The following is a 19,962-nucleotide window of genomic DNA, read 5'->3' on the forward strand; positions in this document are numbered from 1 at the left end:
AAAGCAATTTCTGGCTAACAAAAAAGAACAGGCTTCTAATAAACCACTGGTATGGTCCCCACCCCCTGATAAAACACCTGAAGCCTGCAGACCAAACAAGCATTGTGAAAAGGGTAGGCATCCACTGCTAGCTCAGTTTTAATAACTTGTCATTCACTGGGTCTGTTGATGTGGGTGACACTAGCAATCCACTGAAGATAACTGGGTTTTATTCACTTTAGGATTTTATGACTTTCTGCATTGGTATTTTTCCTCGTGAATGCTTGTGCTACTTGCTAATAGTCCTTGTCTCAACAACCCTATGTCTGTTTGTAGTTTTACTTTTATTGCCTTTCTACGGACACAGCTCTGTCTCACAATGTAACAGTTTCCTCAGAAGTATGGGCCAGGGTTGTGCAGCAAATTCATCTTATCTAGGCTGGGCTTGCTTCTTGGCATGCAAGTAGCTGAGCCCCTCAAGGAGGGGGTTTAGTGACAGAGTTGCGTGAGGGTCCACTTTCTGTGTCTCAGTATCTTTTGATCATAAGTGACGTCATGGTATTAGGCTCAGTTGTCATTTTACCTTCACCTAATGGGTTGCAGCCACCAGCAAGGTCAGGAGTCTTCTTAGTGACAATGCTCATCTCATATCTAGATCCAGTCTTGTCCCCGCTACCGTGCTTCCCCCAGGCTGCAATGCTGCTCTGTATCAGAGCCTTGAGTGGTGTTATGTTTTGCTTTCTTAGCAAGACAGCGCTATTAATGAGCATTTGACAGTTTCATCAAAAGGGATTTAAAATAGTGCGAATCTGTTTCTTGCTTAAGCATTTGCAAATCCAATTTTACATATACAGACTGCAGAGAATTATATAACATCTTTAAAGAGACAGAAATAGGTTTCATTGATGTTAAATACTTGCTCTTCAGTGACAGCAATATTTGCATATGATATTCTAATACATATGTTTGTCACATCTTGTTATGGGTATCAGTAATCCTTTAAAAAAAAAAAAAAGAGTTCAATAGTTTGTAATGACAGTTGATGAGCAGTTCCTGGTCCATCCATAGAGTGAGTGCTTCTGTGGTGAGTGAGTTAATTGTTGCAGCAAAGCAAATCTTTTTTCCCCGTAAGAAGGTTATTGCCAAAAGATAAGGTGTTACAACCTTACCAGAACTTAAAGAGAATATATTTTTGCTCTCTTAGCTTTCATGGAAGAATCAGTGTAGTGTTCTCACTAAAATAACCAGCACATGAACCCTTGCACCACAAAAATTTGCCATTTATTAATTATTAATCAGCAAACTAAAAATAAGTGCATAAAATCATTTATTTTCCTCTGCTAATTTTAAAACAAACAAATGTTCTCATTCTTCTTGCAAACTAGGCAGCGATAGTAATTATAGTAACCTTTTTTTTTTAATATTTATTGCTTGTGTACAGTAATGCCTCTGAGCCTCCGGCATTTGTTTGGGTGCTGCTTGTTGCTGTTTCAGAATTGGATGAGAGGCTAAACGGCTTCCTCTGAAATCTGTGAGTTTTTGTGATGTTTTACAAGTATTTCAAGATGAGAACTATTAAAAATACACAGGGGTATCTTTGATATCATCTGTTTACTCACACTGTCCTCAAAGATTTATTTGAAGTGTTGAAGTAAAATGTCCTTTGTCCCAAACTTGCAAACAATGTATAATTTTTTTAATTACTGGGGACATAGTACGATAGTATGTGGTTTATTTTCTATAACTTATCTGATAATAAAAACATTCTTGAGTAATGACAGAACTGTAAATTGCTATTAACCCAATTTTTTTTAACTACATAGTTTAGTTTTCTATTCATAGTTGTATAATAGTTTGTTTCCATTTACTTCTGCTGAACGGCTGTCCTCAAAATATAATTATTTTGCTGAACACCTGTCCTGAAAGTATAATTGTTCAGCTGAAAGTATAATTGTTTAGCTCACCGTTTTCAGTTAAAGTTAGCTATGGATAGACTTCTACTAGTGGAATATTCTTACAGAAAAACATCCATCCTCTTTGTTACAGTCCCAGCCTTGTTCTACAAAGTCTTTGGGAGAGGCACGTTCCCAGTTTAGACAGTTAAGTCTTTTGAGGATCAGACTCTGCTCCAGGCCTGGTATTTCATCACAGAAGTAGATGAAACTGGGATCAGGGCCTCTGCGTGTGGGCGCCTGTCATCCAGCAGTTTGTAAAACCTGCTGCAGGGGTGTGAAGTGATACTTGGTGACATATGGCCATATGTATGTGAGCCAGAGTGTATCTACACCTATGTGATAATTGCTGTTTTTGTTTTGACTCAGGAAACAAATGCCAGACACACCTAATGACAGGGTGTTTGTGCATGCTGCTGGGTAGGAGCACACCTGGGGCGCTGGAGAAAGGCTTTGCATGCCTGGGTCCCCTTCATGCCGACCCTGCACGGCCAGGACGTGGTGAGTGATTTTCTGGCTGCATCAAGCTGCAGCCCCGTCCCTTTGTCTATGGGAGCTCCTTCCCCCTGCGGATGCTTGCGGCTTGTTTTCTGTAGTGATGACATCATGCTGAGATGTAGAGGAGTACAAGTGTCTAATATTTCACAGGCTGCTTTGTCCTTGCAACACGGGCATCAGTGACACAGAAGCCTGTTGTGAAAAGGGGACTTCAGTGTAAAAATGTTGCACTGATGTTAAATAGTTATGGTCATTGTCTCACAGCTTGCTCTTTCAGGAGAGGTCTTTGGAATAAAAAACAAATCACAATATTTGATGTAAAGCTTTTCCTCTCCACACTTCAAGGGAAAACGTGTATTTAAAATTACAGCAGGTTGGCAAATTTATACCGTTAGCATCTTAGAGGATGCAGGCCCTCGTGCCCGCTGTAGCCCGTAAAACACCCATGGAAGGGTTTAGCGTGGTTGGTGCGTGCTAAGGCTGGGCGTGAGCGTGCACAGAGCACACGGCCGGGGACGGGCCGTCCCTGCCGGCTCCGGGGGCTATGGCTGGGCCCGGTGGCGGAGGGCCGTGCCGTGCCGGGTGGGACCGGCCGCCGCCGCCCCCCAGCGCCTTTTGAAAGTAACCAAAGTTTCCAAACCTTCCAGCAGGCGCCTTCTGGCGGCGCTGATTGGCCGAGCCGCACGCCGCACGTGACCGGCAGCCAATGGGGCGGCCGCGTCGGGCCGGGCCGGGGCGAGCCGTGGCTGCCGGCGCGGAGCTCCGCGGTCCTGCGGCGGCGGTGAGAGATCGGGGCTGCCCCGCGTCCCACGGCGGGCTGCGTCCCGGGGCTTCCCCTGCTGGCGGAGCGACCTTGCTGCCGGTAGGGTCGGTGCGGCGCAGCCCCTCCGTGTGTCCCGAGTCTTGCGGTGATAACCGGGGCAGGGTCGGGGAGGCAAGGGGAGACGGGGCTGGGACCCTCTCGCATCCTTCCTGGCGAACCTGAGTTGCCTTCTGGTTGTGGAGTTGCTCTGACGGTTGGTGGTGGGTAGGGGAGCGTGGGAACCGTGCCCGCCGGCTGAGCTCCCTCCCGCCCTGCTGCGTGCTCCGAATGGGAACGGGCAGCCCCAGCGCTGCGGGCCGTGCGTGGCTGGGAGCGTCAAGGTCAGGCATCGCGGGAGAGAAAACTTTGCGGAGTTGCCTTAGGCATCACTGTAAACTCGGAAGTGTTGGAGCTGGAACGGTGTCTGTGAAGATGAAGGCTTTGCTGAATTAAACCGTTTGATAGAGAAGATCCTGAGAAGATGGTAACTCTTTTCAGTGCTGGCTGTGGGATTCTGTAGTAATCCTGGCACTCCGATGACCTCTTCCTTTTCTTTCTCTCTTGTGGTGATTTTCTTTTGTAGTGCTTAAACAAAAGAAAATAGGCCCTTATGTTATAGGAAGACCCTTGCAAGAAGGGTCTTTTTAAGAAAAGTGAAATTTTTAAGAAAATGTAATTCTCATAGGATGGGAAAGCTACTTTCCAGGAGCAAAGAGGGGGTTTGTTTTGGTTTACAGTTAGGAAAAAAAACGTCTAATAGGAGCTTCATCTCTGCCGTGGATAATTTGGTAGTATTTATGGTACTGCTTTACTTTATTACAATATGAATTGCTCTGACTCAGACCATCAGGCATTGCTACAAAGGTAGGCCAACATGGTTCACCAAGCTAAAATGTTCTTTTGTTAAAAAAAAAAAAGAAAAGAAGTATTCAGTATGTAGGGTTGTTTTGAGTCTTTTATTCTAGGACTGAAACAGAATCTAAGTTGAGGTCTTCATGAATTTGGTAAACTCAGACTCTGATTCCCAAATTGAAGTCCCTTGAATAATTTTGTGTGTGACTTCTTAATATTTTTTTTTCCTTAAGAGTTTTGCAATTATGCTCTCACTTCTATGAAATCGTTTCCTGCACCGTTTATGCTGAGGTATTTTTCTCATTGCAGAAGTCCATTCCCCACCCATAAACGCTTCCCCTTCCTGTATGATGTAGAGGTTTTGTAATGTCTGTGACCAGCACTGGTGTGCTGCTTGCGCGCAGCAAGTCTGGCCAGATGTCTTTTCTGGCTTCATGTGTAAGAAAACAACTAAGGTGCAGCCAGTGTGTGCCTGCTATAGACTGTGACTTTCCTTGGTTTTTTTCCACGTTTGCCAATGTTTAACAAAACATTGCTACAACCTCCTTTACCCCCCTCGCCCTCCCCCCTTTTGTAGTGCGCCTAGACAATGAGAAGTTTGTTAATTGGTTTAATTAATTACTTTCAAGGCATTTTGCATACTGTCTCCAAGCTGTTAAAAATCAAGGGGAGAAGACAACAGCAAGAAAACCAAAAAGTCAAAACCCTACCCTTTCTGCTGGCAGTTTAGAAAGATTTATGTGAGCGTTTTTTGATTTTTTTTTTTTCTAAAAACAAATTTCAGAAAATAAGAAAAGGCTTTACTACTTTGTCTAAAACTTGGAATTTTTCTTTTCAGTTTAACTTTGTATCTTGCATCTTTGGTTATTTTGAAAATCCCTGTGAGCTAAGACATAGTGTGGGTGTACAGGGAACCTAATAGGTCTTCCTCATATGTTGTAGACACAAAGCATGTGCCTGTGCCATGGGGCAGTAGTGAAACAATCTCTGCCACGTTGTGACATTTCTGTGGAATAAGTATAGGTCCGCAGTCCTTCCATGTATTTGCAGTTTAACAATGAATTGTAAATTATAAGTTCTCTTTAGTAATGGCAACCATGAAACAGAACGTACTCTTAACACATAATATCCTAGTGGGTCCATAATCTCATGTTTACAAAGACATACTTAGAAACCGAAAGGGACAGCATCTTTATGCTTCTGTGAAAGTTTTCAAGGTTCTGTAGAACTCTTAAAAGTCTTATGTCTCAGTTAGGGAAAATTCTTTTGTATGTGACGATGCAATCTTAAAAAATGCAAATTAGTACATTATTTTAGTCCTTCCAAAGTGCAGTGTAAAAACGCAAGTGAGAGACAGATACGAGCATATTCAAGCTATTGAGGCCATGGGAACCATGTCCTTTGGTTCCAAAGGGTTGTTTAAAAGCTTTTGGGAGCAAGATATCTTGCAGTCCATCTTTACCTGGTCTGACTTTCTTTTGTTGACTGTTTGAACATGGATATGGGATTTATTATAATGCTTGTGTCAGAAGAATTCCTCTTTGGAGACTTCTGAAAAATTTATGTCGCAAAATGAGGCATACCCTGGGTGGAATATCTGTTCTTGAAGAAATACAGAAAATTCCTGTTTGAGTGGTGAGAAATAACCATCCAAAGGAGACTCTGGCTTGCTGTTCTCTGAAGTGGTTTGACCACAGTAATGGATGCTGATCCTTCTTGGTTTCCCATTGCACCTGCATCACTTCGTGTATGACCCTCCCTCCCTGTCTCTCATCTGTAAAAGAGAATATTTTTTTTTCTTCACAAGTGTGCTGAAAGGACTGGTATGTGTGTACACAGTGTCTTGAGCATAAGGACATGCTCATTAACATCAAAGGCACTTTCAGTTCGCTTAAAAATAATAGTTAGACATGTTGTAAACTATCCTAAGTCAAGAATGTTAATTATGCTTGGTTGTGATTTTTCTTTTTAGTGGTCAAGGATACTATTTGGAAAATCACTCTTCCTTACTCACATTCCTTTTCCTCTCCTTTTTCCTAAGTGCATACTTCTGTAAATACATATAAAGAGCAGCAGCCTTGAGACTTCTTGCAGACATGTAGCTTTGTCAAATTAACATTTTGTGTCAAGAAACTGAATTATAAAAACTAAAGTCTAGTAACTTCCCCTCACCTGCCAGCTCCCCTTCTAAATAGTTGTGTAATTTCTGTGAGTGTGTAGCTGATGCTGTGCATTGAGGTGTGTGGGCACAGCCCACAGAGCTGTGACAGCTGCTTACTGTTTGCTCAGTAATATCCCGAAAGTTGCCTAGGCTGTGAAAAGGACTTGTGCTTTGCAGCATTGCTTGAGTATATAAGAATTGCGCTTTAGATAACCAGACTACTGTTGTCTGTAGTAGAGCTAAGAACTACTTATGTTTGTCTCAGTAGAGTTACTGGAGAGGAAAGTCTCAACACATATAATGAATATATTTTTTTCCATTGAGTTCAATAGATGTGCAGTGGCTGCACATTTTCTTTAGCTATGGCGATGCTGCTCAGGTCTACCGAGTATCGTAAATAAGAGGAGCAGAAGGCAGGACTGATATCTAAATGGTCTTTGAAGGCTTTGGCTATTTTTTTTCCTCTATTCCATCAGGAATACCTCTAGAAAATGTTTTGCTCCGTAGATCTGGAGCGGAAAGTTAGTAGAACTGTGTTTCCTCAGACATTAGATTTCAGCAATACAGCTTTCTCACAACTGCCACTGTCATGAATTGTTCCACTCCACCTTTATTTACTGTCCTTGATCTACTTGGGTTTCTATTAAATGGATAATGTCTACGTGGAATCTTTGCATCAACCAGGGCTGGACATGGGCAGGTTATCCAGGGGATTAGGTCTGATGTTTCTCCATTGTCAAGACTAACTTGTATAAAATGATATTTGCCAGTGACCTGTTTATTAGAGCGCATCATGCACATCAGAGGGCATTTATTTAATTGTGGTGTCTAAACACTTAAGTCTTCAAGTGGGAGGGACCAACTTAAGGCTCTTGATTCCCTTGTGGCTCTTTCATGTGTCCTTCCCATTTGGGACTATGTCCTGTGACTGGGTTTATGCTGGCACGGGGACAACTGGATGGTCTGGATTGCTCACTGGGTTGCTGCAATCTATCTGCATACCTTAGTCCACCCAGGTGGTATCCCACTAAAACCTATAAAATCCTCACTTCCCTGGGAATTTCTGGAGCTCTTTTCTCACATGGTTCTCTGAAGTATCCATATATATTGTGGCTCTCAGCCATATGGGGATTGTGATATTTCAGGTTTAAAGTCAGGTAGCTTTGTGTGTTAACTGAGGGAGAAATTTTTCATTTGTCCAGCAGTTATGTCCATAAAAAGCTTAGGTGTTCCTGGAAATGTTAACACAGGAGGTTAGTATCTTGAGTACCTATCTGTGACACTCTGAAGTTTCTCTTCAATTTCATGGTAAGTGTCTTTAGGGTTGTTGAAATTGACCTTAATTGCACTGTCTTTGGAGCTGCAGTTGTGCCTGAGATGTCTTCTCTTTCACTTGTGTTCTGTGTGTGTTGGCACAACTGCAGCTGAAGTTTGAGGTTTGGTGCTGTGTAGTTGGAGGGTGGGGAAGGTGCTCACTCCTGGGGATGTGGCATAAGCATGCAGCAGCCTTGGGAGAACTGTGGAAAGGGTCCTGATTACTCAGCAGTGATTCTTTCACATCTGTGTTATATCCAGCAGAGCCCTGTCGAGGCTGGTCTTCAGCTTGGTCTCCAGGCGTGCAGTAACTTTCTAGGAGGAGGGGTGCACTGCTCTGCCGCAAAAAGCACTGAGGTAGCCCAGTGCATTAATTCTTATGCTTGATCCTTTAATTTTCCAGGGGGATAAGACTGAACAGGAGTTTTAAACTTTGAGGACTCATCATGGAAGACTCCGAAGGACATCACTTCAGCTCAGTGGAAGAGGAAACCAGATACTGGAAAGAGTTGGCTATGAAATACAAGCAGTGGTGAGACAGTGGTTTCATTCCTCTGAGTTGTTCGATAGGGTGCATAACACTGCATGCAGACATAGATAGCACCATGTAGGAGAGTAAATTCAAGGCGGTTCAGCTATCTTGAGTGGTAGCAGTAGCAATGCTTCTGCATAAACTACAGCTGCCCAGAGTCCTTGATGCTTATTTGAGCAGTGCTGTTTTTTGTCCCTGCTCTGGTCTGAGTAGGACCCTGTGTGCTGAAATTGTGCTTCTGATTGCAGTCGGGGCAGCCCGGGTAAATGTAATTCTCTGCAGAACTTTGTTGGGGGTGGATGATCTGGGCTGTTACAGAGGTGATGGTGTGGTTCCCTCTTTATATTGCCGTGTGGATCAAGAATGGTTTGGCAGATGGAGGAGGATCCCTGGCTGAGAATTAACATACTTTGCTCTTCCCTTTAGCTTGATAGGTTGCTCTAAATGCAGTAGAGGGTTGAAAAAAAATTCAAACTTTTCAGATGCTGATATCAGTGAATCCTTTCGTAGACCAGGTGTTCAGACCTTTCAGCACTGCTTATTTAGCGTGCTGGAGGATTATTTCAATAGAATCTTTTATAAGAACACCTTTCCTTCCATCTTTCTCTCTTTTCCTCATTTTTTATTGCTAATCAAAAATTGCTTTGTTCATATTTCTAAATAAATAATTGAATTGAATAACAGATTAAGTATGCAGATAGCAGTGGACAGTGTATAAGCTAAAGAGGCTTCACATGTCCTCAACAACTACAGTGTGAAGACAGACTTTGGGATTTTTCTATTTGTTTGGGCTTTTTTTATTTGTTTACTAGTTTGCTATGGAGTGGCTTTCCATGCTTGATGGAGAAACATTTGCATATGGTCCTCTCTTCCTGTTGAATATGTATGTTGGAGAAGGTCATAGAGCCTTCTATGTTAAAGGGCAGTATTTTTTTTTTTTACCTTGAGTGTACAAGAGATTGTTTTTTTCTTTGTTCATTATGATGAGTTCTGTTGCTGGAATTGCTCTCTAGTGCTGAGAATACGCAGGAGGAATTGCGTGAATTCCAAGAAGGGAGTCGAGAGTATGAAGCTGAACTGGAGACGCAGCTGCAGCAAACAGAGTCCAGAAACAGAGACCTTCTGTCTGAAAACAATCGTCTGCGAATGGAACTGGAGTCAGTTAAGGTAAGAGTTGGTGATGTATACACTATCTGTACATCTTAAGTGCAAAGGTGAATGAGACAGGCATGTGCAGATTCAGCTTGCTGTGTGGACAGGGACCTTTCGCATTACAAAGAAATTGAACAGAAAACTGCCAAAAAGGAAGTCTTGAAAAATTAAGAAATGCCAATCTGTTGTCTGCTTTGAGGGTGCTGGATACCTTGGTAATGTTCCTGAATCCCTGTTTGCAGATTCTGGCTATGTGTCAGGATAGATTTGAGACTGGAGAAAACTGTTTGCAGTAGAGTGGAGAGTAAACATGAATGTAACAGAACTGCTGTTCTATTCCTTCTTCCATCTATTTAGTGCTTTTCTTCACAGCTTTCTTGCTGTCTGCATTGTGCAGAAGCAGATAATATTGCAGAACAATCAAAATACAAACATTCCAACTGTATTCTTGCATTACATAAGAAAACTCAGTAGTTTTAACCCCTTTTTACATAGTTGTGTGTTTATTGTCTGGCATTTCAGATACGCAGGGAAGCGGCAGCCAGTGGGTAACACAGAGAACGGAGAGGCATAAAACATTTTCAGTCCTGGTTTTCTTACTGAATCTATCTGTACTTGAAAGAATAATTTGTCCTCTTTGCTCTTGGTTAGCCTTCTGTGAAACTAAGAACCAGTTGAAAAGCATTAACTTCCATAATTATAAAACTTAAAGGATATGAACTTACTGAGATGGAACTTCTTACCAGAGTGACTTAAGAAATAATGAAGCTATCTATGCCTTGTTTCAGTCTCATTAAAGATGCTGCTAGTACACTATGCTGGTTGACAGGTTTAGGAAATACTGGTAGGTTTTCTTAAACTTGAAAAAAAATTGTCACTGAAATTGGTATGCCTTTTTAAAGTTTGATCATGTTGGCCTTTTACTTAAAGGTGAGGTATAGCCACCCAAGAAACACTACACTGTATTTTGTAGGGCTAGGTCAATATCTGTGGAAGCAGAGACTAATTTAATTACACTTTTACTCAATTGGATGCCATAATGAGTTAATGGGAGTGAAGGTATTGGTATAAATTAATCCAGGTTTGCAATGCCTTTTGTCTAAACCGTTCTTGAAAGTACTGTCTGAAAGAAATACTCTTCCATTACAGGCAGATGTCCTATCCCTCTAGCACCAACTTAGTGATTCTGCTCCCCCCCAGCTTTTTGATGGCAAAACCTCCAAGACTTGTTTCTTTGTGTTATGTTGTACTGATCTCTGTTCTTGTTGTATTAGTGCCTTAGTGGTGTTAAATCCTCTGCATGTTGTATGCAGTATTGGTCTACTGTTCCATGTAGTCACATAAATGCCTGGAAGCTGATGCGTTTGGGGAGAAGCCATGAGTTTGACAATAAAACCCCCTGCAGTTCATTTAATTGAGGAGGATGTGGATTTTTTCTTTCTCTAGAGGAGTTAGGATGAGAGAAGGGGACAATGAACCAGCCAAAGCAGTTAAGAATGAAAATAATAAGAAACAACATAGAACCTCAAAAAGTGGAGGGTAAACATATTTTAGAAAATCTTGAATTATTCTTCACAGTAGATAACTTTATTAAAATGTATTCTGCTTGAAACAAACCGTTTAACAATTGGCTATTCATGCAGCCTGAAAACTGCAGTAGCAGCCTGCAGTGAAGGAACAGAGACTCCATTGATGGCCAGATCAGCTGATAGTTTATTACAATTGGCTGAAAACAACGACTCAAACCTTGCAGTTCTGGTCTTTTATCTGAATCAATTCAAGAGCAAAGCATTAAACTTGTGAAACTATTGAGCAGCAGTGTTAACTGAGCACATCAAGGGTTGGTGTCTGCATCTGGGTCAACACTAATGAACTTTGCCAGGCCCACACAACTTGTGGCTTTGACCTTACTGGTGTAGTGTGCGTGCTTGCTCTCCCCTCAGAAAGCAGAGTTCACACTACCTAAAAATAAATGGAAATAATTCTTTGGAGAGTTTGTATAGGGAGTTGTGAAAAGCTAGTTGAAAGTAATCTGCCTCTTCCAGCTTGGGGGCTCTTAAATTCAGCAAGTAACTATGCTTCAGAGATCCAGAATTATAGCAGTGTCACCACACTGTAATTGAATAAGGATTTCTTAATTAAGAATGGGTATCTCTCTTCCTCCTCCTTGTCTATGCATTTCATGTGCTAAAATAGCTGTCTTCAAATTATCAGTCATGCTAGTCTACATGCCATGGTTTTCAAATTCCAGTGCATGGATTTGTTTTCAGTGACTTTAAGTGTGTTGTACTTAAATTCTGGATTGAGAAAGCACTTCAGGAATGCTACTTATACAGTAACCTTGGAGTTTCAAAAAAATCTCTGGCATGTTGAAGTGATCTGATAGCAAGGTGGTGGAGTATAAAGTGTTGCAGTAGACAGTGCTGTGAAGCTTTCCCTGTCGCATGATGTGTAGCTAACTCTGCATATAGTGGCAATAGCAGGAGAGATATTTGGTGGAGAAGGTAAACCTTCCTCCCTGCCTGTGCCTCTCTTAAGTCTACCCTCATGTACATGCTGTAAAGGGAGACAGCTCTTTTTAGGTTCACATCCAAAGCTTGTTGCGTAACTGCACCAGAAATGTTCTGTGATCTAGAACTCTGAACCTGCTTTGGGCTAATAAAACCACAGAGGTAGTGGAGAGTCCTGCTGGTTCCAGAGCAGTATGTAACAGTGTCACACTTGGATAGATTGTTTTTTTCTTGTTATTTGGGCTACTAAGTACTTTTATTTTTTTTTTTTTAACTAGAGTTGAAAATTAGTGTCTTCTCTTGCATCCTGCTTTGGATTTTGCTAAAGCTCTTGGGGTTCAGAGATTATGTTGAGTCTTGCTGTCTGGGAGAGCAAGGAGTGGCCTTATGTTGTGGAGGTTGGGAACTGCCCCCAGCACCATTGTTTGATAAGGAGTGACAGGATGAGCTGTCTGCTGGCAGCCCAAAAGTATGTGAGCAATTGGCTTTGTTGACATTTTATCATCTGTAAGGTGATGTTTCTCAAAAAAACTTCACAGCCTCTGCCTTTGAAGGGGCTCAGACAATGCCACAGAAAGAGAATGTGCATTGCCAAGTCCCTGATGTGCTGTTTGATTTGCCTTTGATTAGGAAAAGATTGAAATGCAGCATTCAGAAGGATACAGGCAAATCTCTGCTCTGGAAGATGACTTGGCACAGACAAAAGCTATTAAAGATCAACTTCAGAAATACATTCGAGAACTTGAGCAAGCAAATGATGACTTGGAAAGAGCAAAAAGGTGACCCACATTTTATGTTTTCTTTTTCTACCTCTGATCTGTCCTCTGAATGCGGTGTCACTGAGCTGTTTGTGATGCTGTGCTTGTTAGCACTGCCTTTCTGAACTAATCACTTAGGTGATGATTGTGGTGAGGAGTTTTGTGGCAGATAGGAAATGCAATATTTTTTTCCTTTCCACTCCTCCCAATGCTTGCTTTTGTATCTTACAAGCTAAAATAAAAAATAATCAAGCAAATGAAACGAAAAAGCAACATTATCCCTTTTCATGTGAGAGAGGGAGTTCCTCTATGTGCTTGAACAATCTGGTAGTGACACCTTGTGCACTCTTTTTCAGAGCCACTATAATGTCTCTGGAGGATTTTGAACAGCGTTTAAACCAGGCTATTGAAAGAAATGCTTTTCTGGAGAGTGAGCTGGATGAGAAAGAAAACCTTCTGGAGTCTGTGCAGCGCCTGAAAGATGAAGCTAGAGGTTAGACAGAAATTACTTTTATCTTTACCTTTCTCCTCTCCTGGCATGTGGCTGTTCAGTCCTCTCCATACATCTTAGAGCTTGGCTTTTAAGTTTGCATCTTTTAAATCTGCTATCTGAAATGTAGAAGTAAATGAGGAAGCCTCAAGACTGTTCCCCCTTACTGCTTGAACTCCTGAGCTTGCTCCAGATCAGCTCACAGAAGCAAAAATCTGTTCCAGCTGTCTCCTAATCTGTGGTGATGCTTCAGTGCCTTAGGGAGTTAAGAAAAGTCAGTTCAGCTGGGCACGTGCTGGTTGGCTTCCTGTTAGCCATGAAGGTCAGCTTTAATAACCATTAATGTTACAGTTTCCTGGCCTGTGAAAAGTGGAGTCAATAAAGCACTAATGGGGCAGTAAAACAGGAGGGTTGTGACTGACTTCTAATTACCTTTGAATAGCCTTATGTGTTAGCTTCTTGATATCTGTCAATAACGATGGGTGAGAAGAGAGAGATCATGGAGCTGGAAAATGCCTTCTATTTTCAGATCTACTCAAATCCTGTGCCCTTGAGTGGTTTCCATAAACTACAGCCAGGCTGTAGTGGGACAGAAGTGCTCTATCCCTTGGTTAGATAATGGTGTGGCTTCCACCTGGCCTCAGCTCAGGTTTCCTTCATATGGAAACCAGGGTAGAAGAGAAAAGGTACAATAGGTAGGATCTGAACCTGGCAGGGAGCTGTTATGTGGCCAAGGTGTGCCAAGCTGCCTAGCCTCAGTCTTAATGTGCCTCTGCTTACTTGCCTGTAACGTTTGGAAAGGAGTTAATTCCCTGCTCCAAAAGAAGCTGTATGAAAAGGGTATGAAAATTAAAGCCAGATAATAGCAACTGAACTAACAGCAGAACGTGCCTTGAGCCACAATACTAGAAAAGCCTTTAGTGATCTTCCAGATTTTGAACGTATGGCTGGAGTAATCTTTACAAGGATAAGTGACTTGACTTCACCTCCACAAGGGCAACAATCTTTGAGCAAGACAAACTTTCTCACCTGTTTTTTATCTTGGTGGATATGTACTCCAAAGGCTTGCTTTGTGTTGCTTCCTTCATAGATCTACGGCAAGAGCTTGCAGTGCAGCAGAAACAGGAGAAACCCAAAACACAGATGCGAACTACCATGGAAACAGAAAGAACAGACACTGCAGTTCAAGCATCCTTATCTGTGCCTTCAACTCCCTCGTTGCACCGGGCACCCAGCATCAACATACCCACCCCTGCGACGTTTAGGAGAGGTGAGTGACAGGGAACCAGCAGAGAAATACCATTTGATGCTCTTGTTCTTACTATAGTTTCTGGCTAAAGAAGGAATGAGAAGAAGGGAGCAGAGTTGAGTGTTTCAGTTAGATACACCCAAATCCAGCCACCATGGTCTCAGTATTCACAGACTCTGATTTTGGGGTTTATTCATAGGCTGTTTGTTTCCATTTGATTTGAGACCTTATCGCTCTCTACCACTATCTGAAAGGAGGTTGTAGAGAGGTAGGGGTCCATCTCTTCTCCCAAGTAACAGGTGATAGGACAAGAGGAAACAGCCTCAAGTTGTGCAGGGGAGGTTTAGACTGGATATTAGGAAAAATTTTTGCACTGAAAGGGTTATTAAGCACTGGAACAGGCTGCCCAGGGAAGTGGTTGAGACACCATCCCTGGAGGTATTTAAAAGACGGGTAGACATAGTGCTTAGAGATATGGTTTAGTGATGGTTTTTGTCAGAGTTAGGTTGATGGTTGGACTTGATCTGAAAGGTCCCTTCCAACCTAGGCAATTCTATGATTCTATGAATTGTCCAGTAATAATAATTGTGAGCTGTTTGGACTATAGTATTACTTTGCACCTGTCCCAGACATGTTGGGCTAAATTAGGGGAAGGACTTTAAAAACTTCAGTGTGATCTTTAACGTCACACTCATGTTATTTGAGTTGGCTTCTCTGTGAGAGTAAGTGCTCTTTGAGAGGGACTTTCTTTTTATTCTGGAACAGCAGGACACTGACAAGTCATCCTAGCTGTCTGTACTAAATGAATATTTCTCTGCTTTCATGTCAATATCAGTTACTTATTTTTTGTGAGCACTGATTATTTCAATATTTCAAACTTCTAACACTAACTCTTCTATCTTCTTCAGTCTTAAAGCAAGAAATTTGTGTAACTGTTCATGTGTATGCATAAGTGCAGGGAATTGTACTGTCCCATTCTGATGATTTGAAATTATATCTCTGAGCACTAACAAAGTTTGATTGTGGGCTTCAGTATGCTTAACCTAAAATGATGTTTTGTGCAGAGGAATTAATGCTTCTGTAAAAGTGAGAGGATTTGGAGATCTGTAGTGAAATGAGAGATAGTAGTCCTCTTTGAAGACACATCCCTCTGGTCCCACTGCAGCAACAGCAGAGTAGGTTGGTAGAAAAAGTATCTAGAAACCCAAGCTATAGCACATTTAGAGACTTTAGCTTAGGATAGCGTAACTTGAGCTGTCTCAGGGAGACAGTGCTTTGTATTCCTAATGGATATGAAAGACCTGGAAGTGAGATACAAAAAGGTGAAGATATTGATGTTTCCTCTGCTCTGTGTGTCAGGCTGTTTTCTGACTTTGTTTCAAGTGTTTTGTGTATGTGTTTTGGTTTGGTTTTTTGTTTTGGTTTGGTTTTTTGTTTTGGTTTGGTTTTTTGTTTTCAAATGAGTAAGGTATCCTCCTTTAATCTGTCCTGCAGGTCTTGAGGACAGTTATGGTGCAACCCCTCTCACACCTGCTGCAAGAATATCTGCACTTAACATCGTGGGAGACTTGCTGCGAAAAGTGGGGGTGAGTGATTACCTGCTAGCCAATTTTCTTGGAAAGGTAGAGCTGTCTGTAACTGCAGCCAGCACTATTTGCTGCTCAGGGGAGACTGGAAGGAGTATCTTGCTCCCAGATTAGCTAAGTGTGGCCTTGTAATTTGGTGTGGACTCTGTACGTTTCTGACCAATGCCCAAATAAAGATGGACCCCGCTCTGCTTCTCTAAGATCTTATCCACATGTGCATAAGAACTTCCTCTACGAGTTTCTGAAACCACATGTGCAGAAAGAATAAATGGGCGTGAGTAAACTTAGAAGGGATCTCCTCACATGAAAGGCGGAGAAGAAAGCAGGCTGGTGCCTGCTATCCAGAGGGTTTCTGGTGAAGTTTGCCTTAAGAGTCCAGTAGTATTTTGAGCAAGGCCTAATGTCATGTTAAGCTTTAGCTTGACATTTAAGGTAGTGCTGATGCTGGAAAGGTTATCCCATGTCTTCCTTCTGTTTTCTCCCTTATGCCTTAGTGCTGTGTTGGCACGAGCATTTGCACGACTTTTGATTTGACTGAGCTGCAGAACCGATACAGCTGAAGAGTAACCCAGCAAACAAAGGTGGAGCGATCTAGGATGGGAACATGTGGTAGGGAATAGAGTATCTGTGCCTCAGTTCCCTCAGGTGTACCACCTGGTACATACAACCTAATATGTGTCTAGGGAAGAGACAACTCAAATGAACATTTAATAATCTAAAAAGTGGTGCCTTTAAGAAAGATGTCAAAATCTCCCTAAGGAAGGTGAAGATTTTGTGTTCCTACTGGTGCACAGCATCAACTTCTTAACCTCCCCTACAAAAACAGAGATTCAGCTTTAGAGAGATGACTGGCTTCATGTCTTCAAAAATTCAGAACTCATGTGGCACTGGGATCTAACAGGTTCCTCTACTAGAGAACTCATTCTACAAGAAACAAACAAACAAAAAAAACCCCACCAAACACTCTTAATGCCATTTTGGTGTGCCACAATGCCATCTTGTGAAAGAGAAGGGTGACACTTGCCTTGTCTGTGTTTACATTAGGCTTTGGAGTCCAAACTTGCATCTTGCCGAAACTTTGTGTATGACCAGTCTCCAAACAGAACCACGGTGTCCATGTACATGAACAGAGATGTCCTTGAAACACGCCTGAGTCCTCATCAGTCTCTGTGTGATACAGGGTGAGTGCTGTTCTCTGCTGTTGTGTCTTAGTGAGAACTGTTAGTGTTAGAACTTAGTGACTGGTACTGTTCTGTTTAGTATTAAATCTTTGTTTTGGTAGAGACAGATTTATTTTCAAAAGATACGAAATTTAGTTATTTAGGATTGTGATTTGAATGTTTCAGCTCAGTTTAAAATTTGGAACCACAAGCTGATGAAATTCAAAGACTAGCTGGAATCAAGTTTTGAAAACCACAAATTCAAAGCAAATGCGATCCATGTATTTTATTAGAAACCTGGTGTTTAAATGGGATGAAGTACATCAGAGGAGCTATTGTTTATTGGCTCAATTTGTTTTATGCTTTATTTTCTTGCACAAGTGGTGTCTCAGAACGATTATGGCACATAAGGGGCTTCCCTTATCGCAGTTAAGATTGTCATTTATGGGAGAACTGGAAAAAAGGCGAATAATGGATTCACTCAATTGGAATGTTTTACAGTTGCTAAGAGATGTTTCTGAGGAGCAGCTGACAGGAAGTTACCTGACTCAACTTACAGATTTGTCTGAACACTTGAACTGGTTGTCTTTTTTAAACAAATGAATAAAAATCAGCAAGGTTATAGCAAATTGCAGTTCAGTGTCTGCTAAAACCCTGCTGATCCCATATTGCACACTGTTCAGATTCTCTGTAAATTAAGTGCCTATAGTAAAGAGTGTTCCAGATTTAATTACTCAGCTGGACCCTTGCACTGGGAATACTTGTTTGTCCTGTTACCCAGTGCCTAGAGTCCTTGTATGGAAGCAGTGCCCCACATCGTGCTTGTTATCCCAAGGGAAGAGACCTCATGAAAGCTCCTATAAGAAAGCCTCGAGGGCCATACATTTACGTATCCACACAGCTGACTATACATCTACAGCTGTAATGCTAGAACTGAAATTCCAACACCTGTAAAAGATAGCTTCTCACTACTCAGAGGGAAACGGAGCTCTGTGTTACACTGGAAACTCAGCCCAGTTAAGTAATGGGCTCACTTAGTGCTCAGAATGATATTCTTTTATCTGTTGAATTTTTCAAGCTGAGTGGTATACTCTGGAAGTGACCAGTTACTCTGAAGATGGTAAAACTAAGTAAGAAATGCACTAACTTCTATTCTGTATTTGCAGGTTAGTGAAACGCCTGGAGTTTGGAACACGGCCTTCAAATATTCCGGGACCAATGAGCCATCCCTCGCAAAGTGTTGTCAAGATGCTGCTATGAAAAGCCTGGCTGGCTTTGGAAAAGGAAAAAAAAATTTTTTTAAACTTTAGTTTTAAAGACAATATCAATGACAAATCAGGCAGCAGGCTCAGGGTAGGTGAGAAATGAACAAGAAGCTGCAATTGGCAATGGCCTCCCGTGTCCTTGCCCAGTCTGTCCTCTGGACCGAGTTCTGTGGGTAGCCTGATAAAGCACTGCTGCCTAGCAGTGCAGGACTTAAAATTGCTTCCTACATCAGGTGCTGTAAGTAGCTCCTTGAAAGTTTCTTCTTTTGACACTGCCGGTCAAAGCCATTGTCCCTCTACCTACAACAGAGAAAATATTCCCTATGCAGCTCCTCAGGCTTCGTCTTTTGGTGTTAATACAGCACCATGGTGTTCTGGCTTAAATTCTGGTTGTGCTGGCATTCTGTCATAGGTGGTGTGTGCTGCAGCTGCCTGAATTAGAGGAGTGTTTTTATGTGGAGAGAGGTGTATTCTGCAGGGAAGCTCCTCAGCTCTTTGTGGGATGGTTGCTGGTCAGAATCTTGCTACACCAAAATCTGCCTCTCTAGTGGTAAGGTGGTTTTGTAAGCAATGATTTGCCATTAAGAACAGGTCATGGTTAAAGGTGAGGAATGGTTAGTGCTTAGAGTACTCGGGAGATCCCAGAGCTAACAACAAGGTAGGACACTTTGGACTGGCTTAGCATAGAGACATCTTTTCTTGCCATGTTGTGGCCTATAAAGCCTGGCTGTTGTAGGAAGCAAGAGACAGGTCCCAGTTCTAACATTGTAATAGGTGGGTTTTACTAATTTCCAAATCTCCCTTTAATAATGTGCCTTGGGTATTAGTGATATTTTCTTGTTTTATTTTTTTCTATGAGAATATATGCTTTCAGCTGTTACTAATTTAGAAGTGGGGTTTTAACTTGAGAAGTCCTTTATGCTAGGCAAGTGTATATCAGTAGAGAATTATTTTTAAATCTGTTTTTTTTCCCCTATAGAATATTACTGCATTTTGGTTTGTTTTTTAAATGGAGTAGGTTCACTCACACTGTTAATGTACCTTATGGAAGCCTGTACTTGCAAAAATAATCATGACTTTTTATGGGTTTTTGCAGGAGGTGGGGTAGGGAGAGCTTACTTGACAAAAGAATGCATAAATGGGTTTGGTTTGTGTTTTTTTTTTTTTTTTGTAGTGTGGGTTGTTTCTTGGGGTTTTTTTTGGGGGGAGGGGGTTTTTTGTTTTGGTTTGGGTTTTTTTTAGAAAATGCTGTGAAAACAGCCACTAATGCATCTATTTCTCTGGAATACGAAATAACCACAGATCATTCCCATTATTCAGGCCATCTACAAAGTTGGCTTAACTGGGGAGCAGAATAAAGCTTATTTTGAATGCTAGTTGTTGATTCATTTTGAGTTTTATTGTGAGTTGTCACTGTGGTTTATGCGCAGATGTTTGCTACCAGTTTCTCATCTGTTCCTGATCAATGAAGCTGAAAGAGACATTGTTTGTGTTGCTGAATCATGTGCAAAGATTTTCCTACATCTTTCTTCTCATGGTTTCCTACCCTAAGGAATGTAAATATTGCCATAGCTAAAGATGCCTCTGGGATTTACAGTGCTTAGTATTGACATTGCTCTGTCTTGAAATCTTGAACTCTGGCATTTTTTACATGATTTTTGTCCTCTCCTCTCACACAGGGAGTTGACACTCTTTCCTTACC

General features: G+C 41.7%; 1 protein-coding gene across 3 annotated transcripts; it reads left to right on the plus strand.

The window, feature by feature from the left end:
- Nucleotides 1–2,315: 2,315 nt before the first annotated feature.
- Nucleotides 2,316–19,564, plus strand: NDE1 (nudE neurodevelopment protein 1). Of its 3 annotated transcripts, none has more exons than XM_063343663.1 (9): nt 2,316–2,432; nt 7,962–8,090; nt 9,104–9,257; nt 12,383–12,531; nt 12,867–13,003; nt 14,091–14,270; nt 15,744–15,835; nt 16,880–17,016; nt 18,162–19,564. In XM_063343663.1, the coding sequence occupies exons 2-9, from the start codon at nt 8,005–8,007 to the stop codon at nt 18,253–18,255; spliced, it is 1,029 nt and encodes a 342-aa protein (XP_063199733.1). In that variant the 5' UTR covers nt 2,316–2,432; nt 7,962–8,004; the 3' UTR covers nt 18,256–19,564. The 3 variants fall into 3 exon arrangements, with proteins under 3 accessions (XP_063199733.1, XP_063199731.1, XP_063199732.1); XM_063343661.1 differs by lacking the exon at nt 2,316–2,432 and adding an exon at nt 3,155–3,291 and having other exon boundaries at nt 18,162–19,563; XM_063343662.1 differs by lacking the exon at nt 2,316–2,432 and adding an exon at nt 3,476–3,715.
- The last annotated feature ends 398 nt before the right edge of the window (nt 19,565–19,962 follow it).

The sequence above is a fragment of the Chroicocephalus ridibundus genome, chromosome 8 (assembly GCF_963924245.1).
Source record: "Chroicocephalus ridibundus chromosome 8, bChrRid1.1, whole genome shotgun sequence".
Classification (NCBI taxonomy): Eukaryota; Metazoa; Chordata; class Aves; order Charadriiformes; family Laridae; genus Chroicocephalus; species Chroicocephalus ridibundus.